The 19,849-nt window shown below is 39.3% G+C and overlaps 1 protein-coding gene across 1 annotated transcript; it reads right to left on the bottom strand.

Annotated features, from left to right (window-relative positions):
* Positions 1–15,596: 15,596 nt before the first annotated feature.
* Positions 15,597–19,537, bottom strand: LOC132637436 (uncharacterized; the record flags this gene model as incomplete). Its single annotated transcript, XM_060354524.1, has 4 exons — positions 19,013–19,537; positions 16,697–16,940; positions 15,912–16,360; positions 15,597–15,827 (listed from the first exon to the last, which is right to left on the bottom strand). Coding segments are annotated over exons 1-4 (1,449 nt in total), but the record flags the coding sequence as incomplete, so codon positions are not given.
* Positions 19,538–19,849: the final 312 nt, after the last annotated feature.

The following is a 19,849-nucleotide window of genomic DNA, read 5'->3' as shown; positions in this document are numbered from 1 at the left end:
GTGGATTACCGAGATCTTAACAAAGCTAACCCAAAGGATAACTTTCCACTCCCGAACATCCACATACTCATAGATAACTGTGCCAAGCATGAACTGCAATCATTTGTGGATTGTTTTGCCGGCTACCACCAGATATTAATGAATAGAGAGGACGCCGAGAAAACAACCTTCATCACTCCATGGGGAGTGTACCATTACAGGGTAATGCCCTTCGGCCTCAAGAATGCCGAAACATACATGAGAGCGATAACTACCATTTTTCACGACATGATCCATAGAGAAATTGAAGTCTATGTGGATGATGTCATCATCAAGTCAAGGGAAAGTTCGGAGCATACCACACATCTAAGGAAGTTCTTCGATAGGCTCCGAAGGTTTAACTTTAAATTGAACCAGGCTAAATGTGTGTCCGGGTTACTGGCAGAAAATTTATTGGGGTTTGTAGTCAGCCAAAGGGTCATAGAGCTAGACCCACTAAAGATCAAAGTAATTCAATAGTTACCTCCTCCCAAAACCAAGAAAGAAGTCATGAGTTTTCTCGAAAGGTTAAATTACATTGGACGATTCATAGCTCAATCCACCATCATTGTGGAGCCCATCCTCAAGCTTTTGAAGAAACACGCTCCCACAAAATGGATAGAGGAGTGCCAAGAGGCATTCGATACTATTAAGAGATATCTGTCCAATCCACCAGTCTTGGTACCACCAAGGCCCGGGAACCTACTATTGCTATACTTATCGGTCACTGAATATGCCTTCGGTTGTGTGTTAGGAAAACACGATGAAGAAGGGAAAAAATGACATGTCATTTACTATCTGAGCAAAAAGTTCACGACCTGTGAGGCAAGATATACGCTAGTTGAGAAAACCTGTTGTGCTTTAACTTGGATAGCCCAGAAATTAAGGCATACCTGTCCTCGTACACCACTCACCTCATATCCAAGATGGATCCATTGAGATACATATTCCGCTAACCCATGCCCGTCAGAAAATTGGCCAAGTGGCAAATGTTGTTGAGTGAATTCGACATTGTATACATAGCCCAAAAAGCCATCAAAGGACAAACCTTGGCCGACCTACTAGCTGAAAGCCCAGTAGATGAAGAGCTCAAACCCCTCCGTACTTATTTCCCAGACGAAGAGGATTGGCCATAGAAAAAGAAGCAGTGGAACCATACACAGGCTGGAAATTATTCTTCGATGGAGCAGTCAACTACAAGGGTTCTGGAATAGGAGCAGTCTTAATATCAGAAAATGGGCAACATTACCCAATGGCCGCGAAGCTCCAATTTCGTTGTACCAACAACATGGCTGAATATGAGGTCTGTATTCTAGGTCTCAAGATGGCACTGGATATGGACATTAACGAATTGTTGGTCATTGGAGATTCTGACCTACTAATTCATCAAGTACAAGGTGAATGGGCCACCAAAAATGAAAAGATCTTGCCATACGTGAACTTGGCACAAAGACTGTGCAAGAAGTTCAGAAAGATTGAGTTCCAACATACTCCAAGAGCTCAGAACGAGTTTGCCGATGCACTGGCCATAATAGCGTCAATAATCCAACATCCTGAAAGCAGTCACATTGACCCGCTAAGGATAAGCTTGAAAGAAGACCATTCCCATTGTTGCTACGTGGAGGCTAAGCCATATGGCAAACCATGGTACAATGATATCAAGGTGTACTTGGAAAGACGAAAGTATCCCGAAGGCATTACAAATGGACAAAAGAACACCATCAGAAGAATGTCAAATGGTTTCTTTCTGAACAAGGAAGTATTATATAAACGGATGCCGGATCTAGGATTGCTACTCTGTGTAGATACCATTGAAGCCACCAGATTGCTGGAAGAAGTACATGCTGGGACATGTGGACCCCATATGAATGAATTCATACTAGCAAAGAAAATTCTCAGAGTCGGGTATCATTGGATGACTATGGAGAGTGACTATTACAAATGTGTTCAAAAATGCCATCAATGCCAGATCTATGGTGATTTAATCAGGGTACCACCAAGTGACCTTAATGCTATGAGTTCACCATAGCCCTTCGTTGCTTGGGGCATGGATGTCATTGGACCCATTGAACTAGCAGCTTCAAATGACCACCGATTCATTTTAGTCACTATTTATTACTTCACCAAATAGGTGGAAGCGACGTCTCACAAGTCAATAAGAAAGAAAGTGGTAGCTGACTTCGTGCGAAACAACCATCATATGCCGGTTCGGTATACCAGAGTCCATCATAACTGAAAATTGAGCAAATTTTAATTGCCATCTGGTGAATGATATTTGTGGGAAATTAAAGATCACTCATCGGAACTCAACAACCTACCGGCCACGAATGAACAGAGCCGTAGAAGCAGCCAACAAGAACATCAAGAGGATATTAAGGAAAGTGACTGATAATTACAAAGGTTGGCACGAGCAATTGCCTTATGCTTTTCTGGGATACCGTACTATAGCTAGAACTTCAACATGAGCAAATCCATACTTTCTAGTCTACGATACTGAAGCAATCATACCTGCCGAAGTTGAGATACCTTCCTCAAGAATCATTCAAGAAGCTGAGCTAGATAATGCCGAATGGGTCCGGGCTCAGTATGAGCAGTTGGCCTTAATCGACGAGAAAAGAATGGTTGCCATATGCCACAGTCAACTATACTGCCAAAGGATGGCAAGAGCCTTCAACAAACTAGTCAGGGTACTACTTTTCCAGATCGGGAAAATGGTGCTCAAGAGCACACCAAGAAGAATACAAAGGGAAGTTCGCTCCTAACGGGAAAGGTCCTTACATGGTCCGCAAATTACTCTTCGGAGGAGCAGTCATACTAACGGAAATAGATGGACAAGAGTGGCCGAAGCTGATCAACTCAGATGCAATTAAGCGCTACTATGCATGAAGACGAAGTTTCTCAGTTTGTAACAGTACACTTTGCTTGTAATCGTTATTCTATTTTCTTGTATTAATTATTTCCTTTTGCGAGTAATCGTTTGTAATAGATAGGAAAAACAAAACACTTTTTTCAGATGAACTACGCAATGACCTAACTTCCCCAAAGTGAGATACATAGTAAGTCCATTTGGGACCCGATCGCATATTAGTAAAACCAAAAATTCATTTACTTTTATTCTGAACTACGTTCGGCCTGATTCTTGCTACGACAGGATATGTAGGCGCTCTTTGAGCTCGGTTGCACCAAAAGAAAAAAATCAAGAAACCCCTAGGAAGCTCAGAGATGGAGATGCTGCAAGGAACATCAAGATTGCACTACGCCCGACTGGGGCAGGATTTTTGAGAAGATCTTAAAAATTCATGCCGACAGCACGTTACTAAGAGTCAGCCAACCCAGAGTTTCAAACTGGGGCAAATATTTTGAGAAATATCTCAAAATTTCTCGCATATCACCGTACTGCAAACTGGGGCAGAAATTTTGAGGGGCTTGATAAAGAAGATTCAACGAAAGTTCGTTGGTTAAACTGGGGCAGAATTTTTGAGAAAAGATCTCAAAAGCTCCGCATAAGAATGAGAAGACCCTGGCCTCTGAAAAAGGGATTCCCCTCGTTCGAAAACACATGTCATGACATTTAACCCTTATAAATCTAACATAGTGCATTTATTTTCTTATAAATAAGCATCAATACATTTTTCGCAAAGTGATTTTTTCATATAATAAAATTCATCTTCTGATGCCAATGTCGAAGGGCCCCATATCCAGAAAGACGAAGATACACGCCGGCAACACGGATCAACTTAAAATAGAAAAAAACTAACTTATTTCTGATGCAGGTCTTCAGGATGTCGGGAGGACGATCCCTTTTTTTAACTTTGTTTCATGTGCATGGATTGGTTAGCCAAAAGAAGTCCTACATAGCTGTAGAGATTAGAGCACGAGACAGATAAAAGATTTATAATGCCAAAAGGGCGAATATTTGGCCATGAGGGGTATAAAGGACGAAAAATGCCAAAAGGGCGAATATTTGGCCACGACGGCTATAAAAAGACAGAAAAACGCCAAAAGGGAGAATATTTGGCCACGAGGGCTATAAAAGGATGAAAACGCCATAAGGGTGAATACCCAGCCATGAGGGTTATGAAAGGATGAAAAATGCCACGAGGCCAAAATATCAAGCCACAAGGGCTACAAAATGACTGAAATTGCCACAAAGGCAAAGATTTAGCCAAAAGGGTCGCAATAAGAACAAACGGCACATCTGACTGCGAGGGTCACAGCACATAAAGAACGAAAGAAAGACAATCTAGCCGAAGGGGCCATATCTGTCGTTACATTTTCATGTTGCCATGAGGGCCATTGCACGTTTATCTTCCTGTTGCCGTGAGGGTCATTGGACGTTTGTCTTCCTGCTGCTGTGAGGGCCATTGCACGTTTATCTTCCTGCTATCGTGAGGGTCATTGCACGTTTATCTTCCTGCTGTCGTGAGGCCCATTGCACGTTTATCTTCCTGCTACCGTGAGGACCATAGCACGTTTATCTTTCTGTTTCCATGAGAGCCATTGCACATTTATCTTCCTGCTGTCGTGAGGGTCGTTGGAAGTTTATCTTACTGCTGCTGAGAGGGTCATTCATACGAACATGCTGAGAGGGCCATTTATTCGAACATGCCGAGAGGGCCATTCATACGAACATGTCAAGAGAGTCATTCATACTAACATGCCAAGAGGACCATTCATTCAAATTTCCAAAAAAGGTCATGCATACAAGCTACTAGATATAATCAAGATAACAAAGTGATGTAAAACCGGTCAGGAGACCGCAGTATTCACTCAAAAAGATAAAGCGGTGTAAAACCGGTCAAGAGACCGCAGTATTCGCTCAAAAAGACAAGAAGATTTAAATCTGGTCAGATGACCACAGTATTCATCACCAAAAATCAACGGTACTCAGTAGACGGAAGCAGATTTTTAGCTGCCAAACAAAGCAAGTTGATCAAATCAAATCCAGACAAATTGTGGAGCAATCGTAGAATCTTTTCTTATGCAGCCAGTCCAAATAGGGTGCCTATGAGAGTCAAGCTCTCCAGCCAGGGCTTGGAAGATCGCTCCCCCATTTAGCCACACAAGAACAATTATTTGCTTATGTGCTTATTGGTTTTCTTTTACTCCGCTACTGGTCGGACACACACTGGCACACACAAAGGCATTCTTGCGTAAGGGATATCTTTTTCCTCCAATCGAGTCAAACTACAAGTGACTTGATTCCCAAAAACAGGGATATGTAGGCAGACTCAATACTAGAGAGCCAGTCATGCTCCTACCAATCGCATCGGATATCCCAGTTTGATTGCCGTGAAATCTGGTAATTTTCTTTAATTTGCATTTAGAAGTCATAATCCAGTTGAACTACAAGTGGCCTGAATTCTTATGAAACCTAAGATATGTTGGAAACCCAGAAACCAAGGTCCGGCCACATATTTGAAAATCGCCTAAAAATGAGAGGAAGAATGAGTCAGGTCAGTCAAAAATTAGGGTTAGTCAAATTTCATTGCTCAGGGATGGCCTTTCAATCCCCGAACACCGAAGGGGAAGTTGTTGACACCTAATTTTTGACCTCCCGTAATTTATTTTAGTCACTCAGAGTCCTTGGATATCAAACAAAGTGAAATATGTATTTTTAGAAGCCAAAATGATTTCATAAAAGTTATTTAGATAATATTTTACCATTCTTATTTGGTAAAATGATTTCTATAATATTATAAGTCATTTGGAAATTAATTTACATATTTTTTATAATTATGGTACTTTTGCTAAATTTAACCACGCGAGAAAATAATTTACCACAATTATTCAATTAATTGTCTAAATTGTTAAAATGTCAATTTGCAAAGTATTTTACTCTGTATAATGCAAGGAATCTGGTTAATCGAATAAATTAACCATTTTTACCCCTCAATTCTTGTTTAATCAATGTATTCGAATTTTGTCATAATTAATTAAGTATCTAATTGTGATTAATTCTGAAAATTGCCCATTAAATGGCTATAATGAAAATAATCAATTAATAGCCCAATCATGGCCTAATTGAAAGTCAATTTCCATAATTGAGGTCATTATTACAAAATTAGCATTTTAAATTGTTGTTTAGTTTAAGTGTGACCTTACATGAGAAGGCCAAACTCATTAGTCTGACAAATCAAGGTCATTTTTGCAAAGTCACTTTAAAATGGTTAATTTGGACCAAATGAGGCTATAATTGAAATAACGTGGTGTTAAGACTTAGTCAATTAAAGGACATATTTGCAAAATTAACATTCGTTTGTTTAATAAATCTTTTTAAGCACGATTAAGAGTCTAACTAATTAGTGTTTGCCTAATTTTGGTTATTTATTAAAATAAGTGTCGAAACCCGGCGTACATACACATATATACACGGATATACATGTATATCACATGTATACATGTATATATATATTAAAGAGGGTCCTTTGTCTTCTATTTTGTAAATGGACCGAGTCCAGCCCAATGCAGGGCATGACCCGGCCTAGACCAAAAGATTAACAGGGGTAATACCCCCTTTTTTCCTTTTTATTTTCAAACCGAACAACCTTTATCTTTCTTTCCCCGCTTCCCTTTCCCAAACCCTAGCGGCCATGGCTCGCGATTTCTCTTTCCTCATCATCGTCTACAAATGGAGTAATGTTTCAGTTGTACATCGCTTTTTCAAAGTATAGCATGGCCGAATGGAGTAAACATTTATTGTTTTGACTCCTTATCACCTAATGCCACCTCCAAACATGGTATAAATCTGTGTATTTCACTATTTTTCTTTGTTTTTCTCTGAATTAACGGTCTACTTTGTTGAAACCTAAATGGTTTTTTTTTTGTATTGATTTGAAATCATGAAATTTGATTGGTTCTTATGCAAACCCCACGGATTAACTTTTGCTGGTCAAATCCTGGCCTTTGATGCTTTATTTGATATAATCCTAGCCCTACAATGTTGAATTGTGAGGAGGAAATCTCAAAAATAGGGATTTATACCACATCGTGAAACCTAGGGTTTGGGGTTTTAGGAATTTCTATATAAAGGACGCTAAACCTTTCATTTCTGAGATCTGGGCAATTGAAATCTTACTTGCATATAAAAAAGTTGAATACCTAGTGTTGCTAGCTTATTTGCCTGGGACCTTTTACTTTCAACTTAGTTCAAAATTTCAAAAGTTTGTTTTGCTGTTTTTGTATGGTTTCTGTGTGATTCTAAGCATTTAGAGGAACAACTAAGGTCTCTAAGTTCGAATTTTGCTATTTTTGTGTGGTTTTGGTGTGATTCTGAGCATTTGAGGGAACAACCAAGGTCTCCAAGTTCGAATCTCGATCAAAGGCTTCACAAAAAGGAGGTAATTCCCCCTTCTCTTTTAATTTTTCTGTATTTTTCTATTCCTTGGTTATTCTGTGTTAGTTTATTTTACTGCTTTTTCTTTTGTATGTTGTTTGTGTGATTTGTGAAGTTTAATATGGCTATATGTGTTAGATTAGTCCAGTTTGTTTAGGTATTTGAGTTACATTTTTGCTCAGTTTGGTTTTAGTGGAAATAAATAGGATTATGTGAGTTAGTTTCGCTGGCCACTAAGTATGTTAATCAGATAAATAATGCTCCTATTTTTAATAGCTAAACCTGCTTGATATGTTTAGATTAGTTTGGTTTAGTTCAATATAGTTAAAGTATGCTATGTATGTTAATCTTGGTTTTAATGGTATGATTAGCCCTAATCAAACTAGCCCTAATCAAACATGCCTCATGTACTAGCTTGATTCAGCCTGCTTATAATAAAAGTATGATTCTTATGTGTTAGTTTTGATACAGCAAAAAAAATGTTTATGTATTGTTTTAATCAAATTTGGATTAGTTAATCATGTTATGTGCTATTATAGCTTATCTTGACTTAGTTAAGCATAAACCTTTTTAATCTAACCTAGGTGGTCAAGTATGCCCCTTAGATTTATTTCAGTTTAGGTTTAATCATGTCAAACATGTACTGTGTTAGTTGATCATGTGTGTACTGCTGCCTTGTTAGGAGTTAGTTAAATGCTTATTAGATATTGTTGGCTTAAACATGTTTGTAATATTAAGTGTCAGCACGATTCCTGTCTATCATCTGCCTAAGTATGTTTGGTTTTGTTAGCCTAATGTCTCATGTTTGGTAGGTAACACTGTAGAAATGTTAAGTATGTGAAATCTTATCTGAGCCATGTTGTTGGTCCTATTAAGTCAAACCATGTCCAAATATGTTACCCCTACCCTATGGCAGCCTCTATTTGATCTGATGCTTTGAAATATCAGGCTTGGTTCTTGCTTAAGCTAAATCCCTGTGAAGAATAACCTGATTGATCCTTGCACCTTGTCTGAGATTCGGAGTCTCTTGCTTCATTAATAATGATACTTGTCTATTTCTTTGCATGACCTAAAACTGCTTGCATGTCACTCTTAATAAACTTTAAAGTTAAACTGCATATGAGTTTATTTTGGGTTTTGGCTGAACTAAAGCTGCATCTTTTAAGACTAAAACGACATGTCTAATGGTGACCAAGATCTTTTGCATGCTCCCCTCGGATAACTATGTTTATGATATGAGGCTTAAGCCACTAGGTTTATTGACTGGTTCCATATTAAACATCCCAAAATGTGCTTTAAGTATTGGAACCCAGTTTCAGTATCTTTAGATTTGTATTCATAATTTGTGAGGCTTATGATGATTGTTCAGAGTTCTTTGCTGGTAAGATGTGCTGAAAGAATGATATATGATCCTCTTGAACATGTTCATAAAGTGTCTTATGAATCATTCTTGTATAATGTATGTCTTTATTTGCAATAGCTATAACACTATCATCTATTACTTGGTTTAAAATGACTTTAAGGCCTGTTGTCCTGCCTTTCTATGCCCATGTCTGTAACTCTGCATACCTATTTCTCTCTATCTGTGTTTGATTAAGAACTGTTTGTGGAAAATGGGCTCAAGGGTAGTGTATAGTGAGTATGTGACCATGAATTTGAAAGACTAAGTTGTTAAGAGGCTGTCACTTGATGTTGAGTAATTATGGGTGTGACTCCCCTAGGGTCAGGAGTAAGAGTGATGAAGCTTTGAGTTTCTAGTCGAACTCAGCCTAGTCTCCTTTGCTCTAGACTGCTGGGGTACCCCATATGAACTTGCACCCCATGGGCCCTCTGAGTATTTAAAAGAGTAGAAATTTGTGTATAACATGCATACTATTGTTGTTTGCCTAGCATATTCCTCCCTTCCTTGATTCTGCTTGACGTTGCCTAGTTGAAACCTCCAACATTTAAAGTCCTATCATGTTTTCTTACCATTTGCTTTGTATGATTGCTTGTTCCTCAATGATGTATGAAAGAATATACCCAGATATACAAGGTATAACCAAATTCTATACATCTCACAAGTGTATAGAAGTTAGTATACTAAGTAGATATGATGTATACCACTCCAATAAACCTATCGGTATTAATTGATGTTGTACTAGTTTGCGATTTTTGGGCTAGTTTCTTTCATATTAACTGTTGGGCCTCCTCTTATATGCTAAGTATGATTCATAGTTGGCCCAGTTTTTTTATTTCTGTTAAATGGCACTATTTGGGCTTGGAATGCTTCTTTATTATTATTTGACTTGGGCTGACTATCTCCTCAAAGTGTTACGCTCTCAATTTTGTCATACATTTTCTTGTTTAGTATACTTGATTTGTTTAAGTATGAAATTAGATATGTGCCTTAGCTTAATTACATAAATCTTAGGCATTTACTAATCCTTATCCTTTCATGTTCCGTGTATTTCAATCCGGGCCACTCAGGCCCCTCTCCTTGCATTAAAACCTCGTTAGGCCTAAGACCCGACATCATTATTCTTGATCGAGTCCGTATGACAAAGAAAGGGAGGCTAATATATTGAAGGCCCAACCATTGGTGAAAATTGTCACTGTTGGGCTTGGGTAGGCCCACCAGTTCAAATCTCATTCCTTTCTCTCCTTCCCTTTTTTTTGTATATTATATGTGTCTATTGTATGTGTAAACAAACATGTAAAATATTGAAACCCTTGTGAGTGCTAGAATTTAGGGAATACTTTGGTATTATTAGGTAGTCGCCCGAACGATTTTCAAACTCGCCTAACTCTAATACATGCATGAAACGGGCCCTTAACATTTCACAAGTTTTCTTCAAGTCTAAAACTGGTTCAGTATCATTGTTAAGTCCAAATCATTTTCTAGGAATGGTGCTAAGTTATGATTTTGGTCCTTCTGCCCTTGATGAGATCTGGAAACAAAAAATGGATTAGTGAAAGAGGTAACTTTTGGGCCTCAAGCCTACTTCAGACCATTTTTTAATCAAATTGATATAATCATTTCTTTTGTCTTTTGGGACTTAATATTAAAATCAGACTAAAACGAGATGGACTTAAAGGTTATTTGGACTGAAAAGAACACTTTCAAGAACCGAATTTAAATTTTTGAGAAACAATTAAAAGGTTGAGGATTCAGAAATTTGCAAAACCAAAAAATGAGTTTTATTTGTCTAAATAAGAGAATTTTTTTCAGAAAAGAATCAAGGCTTTGTTTTGGGGCCAAAAGCCCCAACTTTATGGACTGAAAATGAGGAGAAATTCATATCGGCCAAGTTTGAGGAAGTTGGACTCTGGACAGAATTACGGATTGACTTAATATGGGCTTCAGATAAATAAATGGCACTTAAACAAAATTGCATTTACTTTTGTGTGTGTGTGTGTGTATATATAGGAGGATGCTCCATATTTTCTTATATAAAATAAAACCCGTAAGAACTAAACTCATCTTATTAGGACTAGAGTAGCAGCGACTCTATTTGTGAGAAATCCTGTGTGTCCTAGTCCGGCAATAAAGTGAGTTGAACACTTATGAGGATTTTCAAACCCAAAAACCCTTTTCTAAGGGAAATATTTGCCAAATTTTTCGTAAGTTTATGATAAAGAAATGAATGACAATTTTTTGCAGAAAGCTAAATACTTTTAAGCAAATAAAAACATTAATCACAAATTGCAGGTCATAGGTCAACTGTATTCTCCAGATCTTTAATACTAGAGTGCGTAAAACCTTCCCTAGGGGATCACCAGAACCCTGACCCCAAACTTTGGTACCAAAAGATTTATTTCTCACTTGAAAAATCTTTTACCCGATTTTCCTAGTTTTCCTTTAAATAAATTAGGTGGCGCCTCTAACAACTAAATATCCAATTTAGAGCACCAACAACCTCGTAGAAACTTTTATGCTTTAACCCGTGTAAAAGCGAACCGTAACAACACCCATTTTATTTCAAGTTAGCTTTCCTATCTCTAGCTTAAGCTATTACATGGGGTTTAAAGCTCAAAATCCTTGCTATCTACTATTTTCCTGACTTTTACTTTATTTCTCTAGGTAAAAAAAAAGTAACTAGGCACAATAATGTTGTACGCCATTAAATGACATTAAAGCTTGAAGAGTAAATAGAAAAACATCTTTAAGACAAAAATGAAGTTTGAATGCAAAAACCCAATCACATAACTAACACATTTGATTCCACAACCTTAGCTAATGTGATTAGCTACTCATTTTCATTAAATAAAAGGCAAAGATAAAGAAGGTATTCATGAAGCTTACAATGGTTTAATGTAGAAGATGACAAAAAGAGTGTAAGATTCCTCACTACCCAACAAGGTTTGCCTTTAATGCTAATGAATGACAAAAAGTAAAAGTAGAGAATATTCAATGTCCTACACGAAGCACTAGGTAAAAGTATTTATAGGGAAGGTCAAAAAGTAACCAAAATGACTTAAATGAGCAATTGCAGACAAGAGAATGCGGTCGCACATGGAGTATGCGACCACATTTTCCTAGCATTTTCTGCGTGGCCAAATTCTGAATACGCAACGTCGCATTCGCTCCGCTAGTTATCCTCTTCTCTCGAATTCACTGGTTGCCAAAAGGTGAGAGTATGCGACCGAATGATCGTATCTTAATGGTTTTGGCACCTTCAATAATCTGAGTTTGCGGTGGAACTTACGACTGCATATCGTAGACGCGGTGTCGCATTCCCTACTCATTTGATGCTCTTTCTGCACTTTTTATGCCATTTTGTTCACCTTAGGCCCTCGGACTTATACGACCTAAAAACGCACGAAAACACTATGAACACACGAACAAATATTTGAAAAGACTACTCAAAAGTATAAGTAGTAGATGTAAAAAGTCCTAAAATCCACGACTTATCAGAGGAAAAGATTAAATGAGTGGGGAAAGATAAAAAAAAGTAGGGGAATGGTGAAGGTGAAGGTACATTTTTTTTCTTCTCTTTCTTGGAAAGAGTGAAACTCACTCTCCATTGGGTTAATAATTCTTCTTTTATATTGTCCAGGAATAATAAAACTCTTGTGAAGAATGAGTGTATAATCAAAAATTGGAGTATAGTCTAGGGTTATTTATGTACTTTACCCATTTAAAATATAAGGGAGGTATAGTTGCAGTTTACTCAAATTTTAATTTCTCTAACTTATTTTTTTGATTTTACCAAAATTAGAAAAAAGACTAAAGGAACATATTGAGTAGACTTGAAAAAACTAATCCAAATTGTGCAAAATCTGCTGATGCAAGCTTCTCAAGATCTCTCAAGAACAATGCCATCGACATGCTGAAGAACCTGATCTAGACACAAGATATTGTCTATGTTCTTTAGGTTGTTGTAAGTCTTTGTTTACTTGTGCTTAAACTATAAACCTACTCTTCCCAAAAAGGAAGTTGTTTGTAGGTATTCTAAATTCTCAAGGTTGCTTTCACAAGCTCTTGAGTTGTCACGCCCCGAACCTGGGCCTGGACGTAACACGGCACCCGGTGCCTGACTGCATGTGACCGAGCGAACCAACTGGCTGACTGAATCAACATGTGATATCAAAACATGACTGAATATGGAAACAACTAAACACATGATGATATACTAAAGGTCTGGCTGAAATCATAATGCGGAAATACTTAGACAATCTGAAATATATCTGACTGTAGCCAACACGGCTAAACCAAAATGATTGAACAACTGCCAACAAGGCTAACATAATAAATGTCTGACTGTCTGAACTGTGTCTATGAAGCCTCTAAGAGTACTGAATAATAGAGCTGTCTATAAACTGAAATAACTGGATAGCTGACAACGCCCCGAAGGAATGTGGGGCTCACCAGTAGCTGATACGTGCACTCCTAATTAGCTGAGTCGTCAACCTGTGTATCGTTACCTGCATCGCGAGATGCAGGCCCCCAAACAATAAAAAGGGACATCAGTACATTTGAATTGTACTGGTATATAAAGCAACTGAAGCAATAAAATACTGGAACTGAAACTGAAACTGAAACTGAACTAAACAGGAAAGCAAGAAGCTGAAGTACTCCCTGTTCTGGATGAAGAATCACTTGTAAAACTGTAAATATAACTGTGTCCTGGGGCCCAAATAATGTGCACAAAAACTGTGGCCTCTGGCCCAAGCAATACATATGCATAAATTGTGGCCTAGGGCCCAAAAATACAGATACAGGTGTTCAACATTAAAAATTTACAAGACTGAGACTGGCTATAGCTGATAGCATGATAACTGTTTCTGATTATAGGCCTTATGCAAATAAATGGTTATACACTGACTGAGACTCATGTGATAACAATGCATAAGTCTATAAAGATTACGTGCTGAGTTCATGATGTTCAAAGTGACAACCATGAACGAATTCTGTAACTGCAACCCTAGAAGATAACAGTTTTATATCATATCATGAAACTAGGGCTAAACTATATTCTGAGTCAAATTGCGGACAAGTATGAAGAATGAGGCGTAGGGAGAATCATGAATATTCTCTAGCGTAGATAGTTAACCTCACATACCTTAATTCCATCCTTTGAGCGTAATACAATGTTCGTCAACCCTTTCAACTTTGATCTATATCAATACAAGTGAAAGGGATTCTATATTAGCAATAATATTCATGCTTTGGTCATCTAAGCATTTTATCAAACACTTAGTGAGCATGAAGCTCCACAGTCTCCATTAATGGTGATTTCTTCACCCAATTCTCATTCTATTACTCCTAGGTGATTCTACAATCTTAATTAGATGTAATTAACATCATTCTCCATCACCCATATGAATACAACAATCCCAAGTCAACAATCCAAAAACCTTAGCATAGTTCATATAATTCTCTTTATCAAACCCAGTTACTATTCTCCCAAGAACTTATCAACACTTTAATCATCATGAAACATCATAAAACTTACCTTAGTTATTGTAGGAATAAGCCTTGAGTTGAAATGCTTCACTTGAACAAAACCCTAGTTCCACCTTCCATGGAATTTCTTGACTTGAATGGATTTGATGTGTTTCTCACACTTAGTTTTGTGGATTGATGAAGTGGATCTTTAGTTTCACTTGGATTCTTGCATATGAAGTGTTTGGATGGCTTTAGAGAACCCTTGAGTCGTGTAGGAGAAATGGGAATGAAAAAAATGAGTTTGGGTCTCTTATTAATATCTTAAAATCTGACCCATCGGGCAATTCTACGCCCATTTTTACGGACCGTCAAAATGGTCCGTAAAACTACCCAGCAAAAATTGAGTTTCTGTGACCATTTTACGCTGGCTTGAGTCAATTTGACGGACCGTATAATTGTTTTACGGACCGTCAAAATGAACCGTAAAACTGCCCAGCAAAATATGGTTTTCTGTGACCATTTTACGCTGGCTTGAGTCAATTTGACGGACCGTATAATTGTTTTACGGACCGTCAAAATGAACCGTAAAACTGCCCAGCAAAATATGGTTTTCTGTGACCATTTTACGCTGGCTTGAGTCAATTTGACGGACCGTATAATTGTTTTACGAACCGTCAAAATGAACCGTAAAACTTCCCAGCAAAATATAATTCTCTATGACCATTTGACGGACCGTATAAATGTTTTACGGACCGTCAAAATGTTCTACGGACCGTCAAATGGTCCGTCAAAATTCTTCTGCTCGGACAGTCTGTCGTATAATGGGCATAACTCTTTGCACAGATGTCCGTTTGAGGCCTATAATATACCGTTGGAAAGATATTTCAAGGGGATACAACTTTCATCAAGGAAGTTTTCCCAAAATCCAAATTAATTGATGGTTTATGGTCGTTGGAAGTAAGACCTTCCATAAACTCACTTGCAAACATGCCCCGTAGAGTGGCTTCCAACTTTTCTTTGCCCAAAGACATTTCTTATGACTTAATTGGTTTTCAAAACACTTCCTATAACCCTCATATTGGTTCCATTATATTATCATCTTATGAGTCAAACTTTCGTCCGACGTTACGAGGTGTTACAATATCTCCCCCTTGGGATCATTCGTCCTCGAATGATAAACATTCGGGATTTTACAAACATTTCGCCAGAGTTTCCCCTGTAATAAGGTACTACCAACCTGTCACAACAACCCATAATATCATTGCCTCACAGGGCTACATCACAATAGCATTATAAATTGGCCACACACGACCAATAGCATGAAAATAAAGCTTACATACCTCAAAATCTTGGTGCTTCATCATAAATCTCTTCTGCAGGCTGAAACAAGTGCGGGTACCTGGATTTCATATCCTCCTCGGCTTCCCATGTAGCTTCCTCAACTTTCTGACTCCTCCACTGGACTTTCACTGAGGCTACTTCCTTAGTTCTCAACTTGCGAACTTGACGATCAAGAATGGCTACAGGGATCTCCTCATAGGTGAGGCTATCCTTAACTGTTATAGCATCAGCAAGAACAACCAACGAAGGGTCTCCCACACACTTCTTCAACATGGATACATGAAACACTGGATGAATAGCAGCTAACTCTTGTGGCAACTCAAGTTCATAAGCTACTAGACCGACCTTTCGTAAAATTCTGTAAGGTCCAATATATCTGGGACTGAGCTTCCCTTTCTTGCCAAATCGCATAACACCCTTCATAGGTGAGACTTTAAGGAACACCCAATCGTCAACTGAAAATTCTAAGTCCCTTCGTCTCACATCTGTATAAGACTTCTGGCGACTCTGAGCCGTTTTCAAACGCTCCTGTATTAACTTGACTTTCTCCATAGCCTGGTAAACCAAGTCTGGTCCTAACAACTCTGCTTCACCTACTTCGAACCAACCAATTGGTGATCTGCACCTTCGCCCATACAGAGCTTCAAACGGTGCCATTCCAATGCTAGCATGATAACTGTTATTATAGGAAAACTCGATTAGAGGTAAATGGTCATCCCAATTACCCTTGAAATACAGGACACATGCTCTCAACATATCCTCAAGGGTCTGAATAGTTCGCTCTGCCTGACCATCTGTTTGTGGATGGAAAGCTGTGCTGAGGTTCACCTTGGTACCCAATCCTTTCTGAAAGGATTTCCAGAAGTTCGCTGTAAACTGAGCACCACGATCTGAAATAATGGACACTGGTGTCCCATGCAATCTGACAATCTCGTTAACATATAGCTTGGCATAATCTTCTGCTGAATCTGTGGTCTTGACTGGCAAAAAGTGCGCTGACTTAGTAAGCCTGTCAACGATCACCCAAATAGAGTCATGTCTCCTAGCTGAACGAGGTAAACCTGACACAAAATCCATATTGATCATTTCCCATTTCCAGACAGGAATATCAATGTTCTGAGCTAAGCTACCAGGCCTATGGTGTTCGGCTTTCACTTGCTGACAATTCGGGCACTTAGCTACAAAATCTGCCACATTCTTCTTCATATCGTTCCACCAGTAAATCTCCTTAAGATCATGATACATCTTAGTGGAACCTGGGTGAATGGAATACCTGGAATTGTGAGCTTCTGACATGATTCTCTCTCTGAGCCCATCTACATCTGGAACACACAATCTACCTCGGTACCTTAAGGTACCATCATCTCCCCCTTGTTCGAAAGTCGTTGTCTTATGCTTGTGGATTCCCTCTTTTAGCTGCAACAAGTAGGGATCATTAAACTGTTTCTCCTTGACTTCCACGACTAAAGAGGAAAGAGCTCTATTCTGGACAACTACACCCCCATCCTCGGAGTCCAACAGTCGAACTCCAAGATTGGCCAAACGGTGTACTTCCTTTATCAAAACTCTCTTACCTACGTCCACGTGGGCTAAACTTCCCATGGAAAGCCGACTAAGAGCATCAGCTACAACATTCGCTTTCCCCGGATGATAGAGAATATCCACATCATAATCCTTAAGCAATTCGAGCCATCTCCTCTGCCTAAGATTCAACTCTCTTTGCTTGAAAATATATTGCAGGCTTTTATGATCGGTGAAAATATCCACATGCACTCCATATAAGTAGTGCCGCCATATCTTGAGTGCAAAAACCACAGCTGCTAACTCTAAGTCATGGGTTGGATAATTCTTCTCATGAGTCTTAAGCTGTCTGGACGCATAAGCAACACCCTTACCATGCTACATTAAAACACATCCGAGACCAACTCCCGAAGCATCGCAATAAACCACGAACCCTTCAGTTCCCTCCGGCAGCGTCAAAACTGGAGCAGAAGTTAATCTCTTCTTCAACTCTTCGAAACTCTGCTCACATACCTCTGACCATTGGAATTTGACTTTCTTCTGAGTCAGCTTAGTCAGCGGAGCTGAGATAGAGGAAAATCCCTCAACAAAACGCCTATAATAACCTGCCAGACCCAAGAAACTTCTGATGTTTGATGCTGAGGTGGGGCTAGGCCAATTCTTGACAGCATCAATTTTCTGAAGGTCCACCTTAACACCTTCACCTGATATTACATGGCCTAGAAAGGCCACTGATTTGAGCCAAAACTCGCACTTTGAGAATTTTGCATAAAGCTCACGATCCTTGAGAGTCTGCAACACTATTCTGAGATGCTCTGCATGATCTGTCTCACTACGGGAATACACCAATATGTCATCAATAAACACAATGACGAATAAATCAAGATAAGGCTTGAATACTCTGTTCATAAGATCCATGAAAGCTGCTGGTGCATTCGTCAACCCAAACGACATGACAAGAAATTCAAAATGACCATAACGGGTTCTGAAAGCGGTCTTCGGAATGTCAACTTCCTTAACCTTTAACTGATGGTAGCCTGATCTGAGGTCAATCTTGGAATAACACTGATCACCCTGAAGTTGATCAAATAGTTCGTCTATTCTGGGAAGAGGATACTTATTTTTAATGGTGACCTTGTTCAACTGGCGGTAGTCTATACACATAAGCAAGGATCCATCCTTCTTTCGGACAAACAAGACCGGTGCGCCCCAAGGTGAGACACTTGGCCTTATAAATCCCTTATCAAGAAGATCCTTCAACTGAACTTTTAACTCCTTTAACTCTGCTGGGGCCATCCTATGCGGTGGAATAGATATCGGCTTAGTGCCGGGAAGTAGGTCAATTCCAAAATCAATTTCCCTATCGGGAGGGACTCCGGGTAGGTCATCTGGAAAGACTTCTGGAAATTCACTGACAACTGGCACTGACTGAAGAGCTGGAGTCTGGGCATCTGCATCCCTGACTCGAACTAAGTGATAAATATACCCCTTGGAGATCATCTTTCTGGCTCTAAGGTAGGAAATAAATCTACCCCTAGGTGCTACTGAATTACCTTTCCATTCTATAAGTTCATCGGGAAAATCAAATGTCACAGTTTTGGTTCTACAACCCACAGAGGCATAACAGGACTCTAACCAATCCATACCCACAATCACGTCAAAATCTACCATCTCTAATTCTATTAAGTCTGCTATGGTGCTGCGATGGTAGATTAACACTAGACAACCTCTATAGATATGCCTAGCTATAACTGATTCCCCAACCGTGTGGATACTTCGAAAGGTTCTTGCAATTTTTCGGGTTCTATCCCAAATTTCTTAGCAATATACGGGGTTACATAAGATAGAGTGGATCCTGGGTCCATAAGAGCGAATACATCGAAGGTGAAGACTGTTAGCATACCTGTGACAATATCTCCACGAGCCTCTGTATCCTGGCGACCTGACAGTGCATACAGACGATTCTGACCACCGCCCGTATTACAGGGCTTTGCTGCTCCGCGCCCCTGCTGGGCTTGGAAATTTCGGGGAGCTGCTGAATTTGTGGACTGAGCTACATTATTGTTACCTCCAGTATTCCGTCTTGCGGACGGACAATCCCGCAGAAAATGACCCGGCTGACCACACCCAAAACAACCATCCATGCCCAAACGGCATACCCCTGAATGTTTCTTACCACAAGTGTTGCATTTAGGGTGTTGAAAACGACGGTTGGTCACGCTGGCCTGTGAATGTGAGCCTGTCGTTCCGAAGTTCCGGTCTTTCTGGTTAAACTTGGACCTTTGAAATGGAGCACTAGCTGTTGAGGGAGTAGGTCTTGATGACCTATTCTTAAAAAACTGACGGTTTCCATCACCTTGAGATCCCTCATGACTAAAATTACCAGCAGACTTAGCCCTCTTACTAAACTCTCTATCTTTTTGCTTCTGTAGGGCTTCTTCTTCCTTCATTCTTGTCTCGTTACCTTGCACGAATGCCAGTATCTTGGAAATAGTCATCTTGTCATTCTGAGCAGCTGTGTTGGCATCCCTGTGCAACTCGGGTTTAAGCCCAAGTACAAATCTCCAAACCACGGCTCTCATATCAGGAACCATGTGAGGAGCATGTCTGGACAATGACACGAACTTGAGGTAATAGTCCTGAACAGTCATGTCCTTTTGCCTTAGATTCTCAAACTCTATAGCTGTGGCTTCTCTAACCTCAATTGGCATGAAATGTTCAATACAAGCGTCTGCAAATTCGTCCCAAGTAGCAGAAGGTGC

Source organism: Lycium barbarum, chromosome 4, assembly GCF_019175385.1.
Source record: "Lycium barbarum isolate Lr01 chromosome 4, ASM1917538v2, whole genome shotgun sequence".
Lineage (NCBI taxonomy): Eukaryota > Viridiplantae > Streptophyta > Magnoliopsida > Solanales > Solanaceae > Lycium > Lycium barbarum.
The sequence above is the reverse complement of the archived record's forward strand: the minus strand, read 5'-3'. Positions and strand labels throughout refer to the sequence as shown.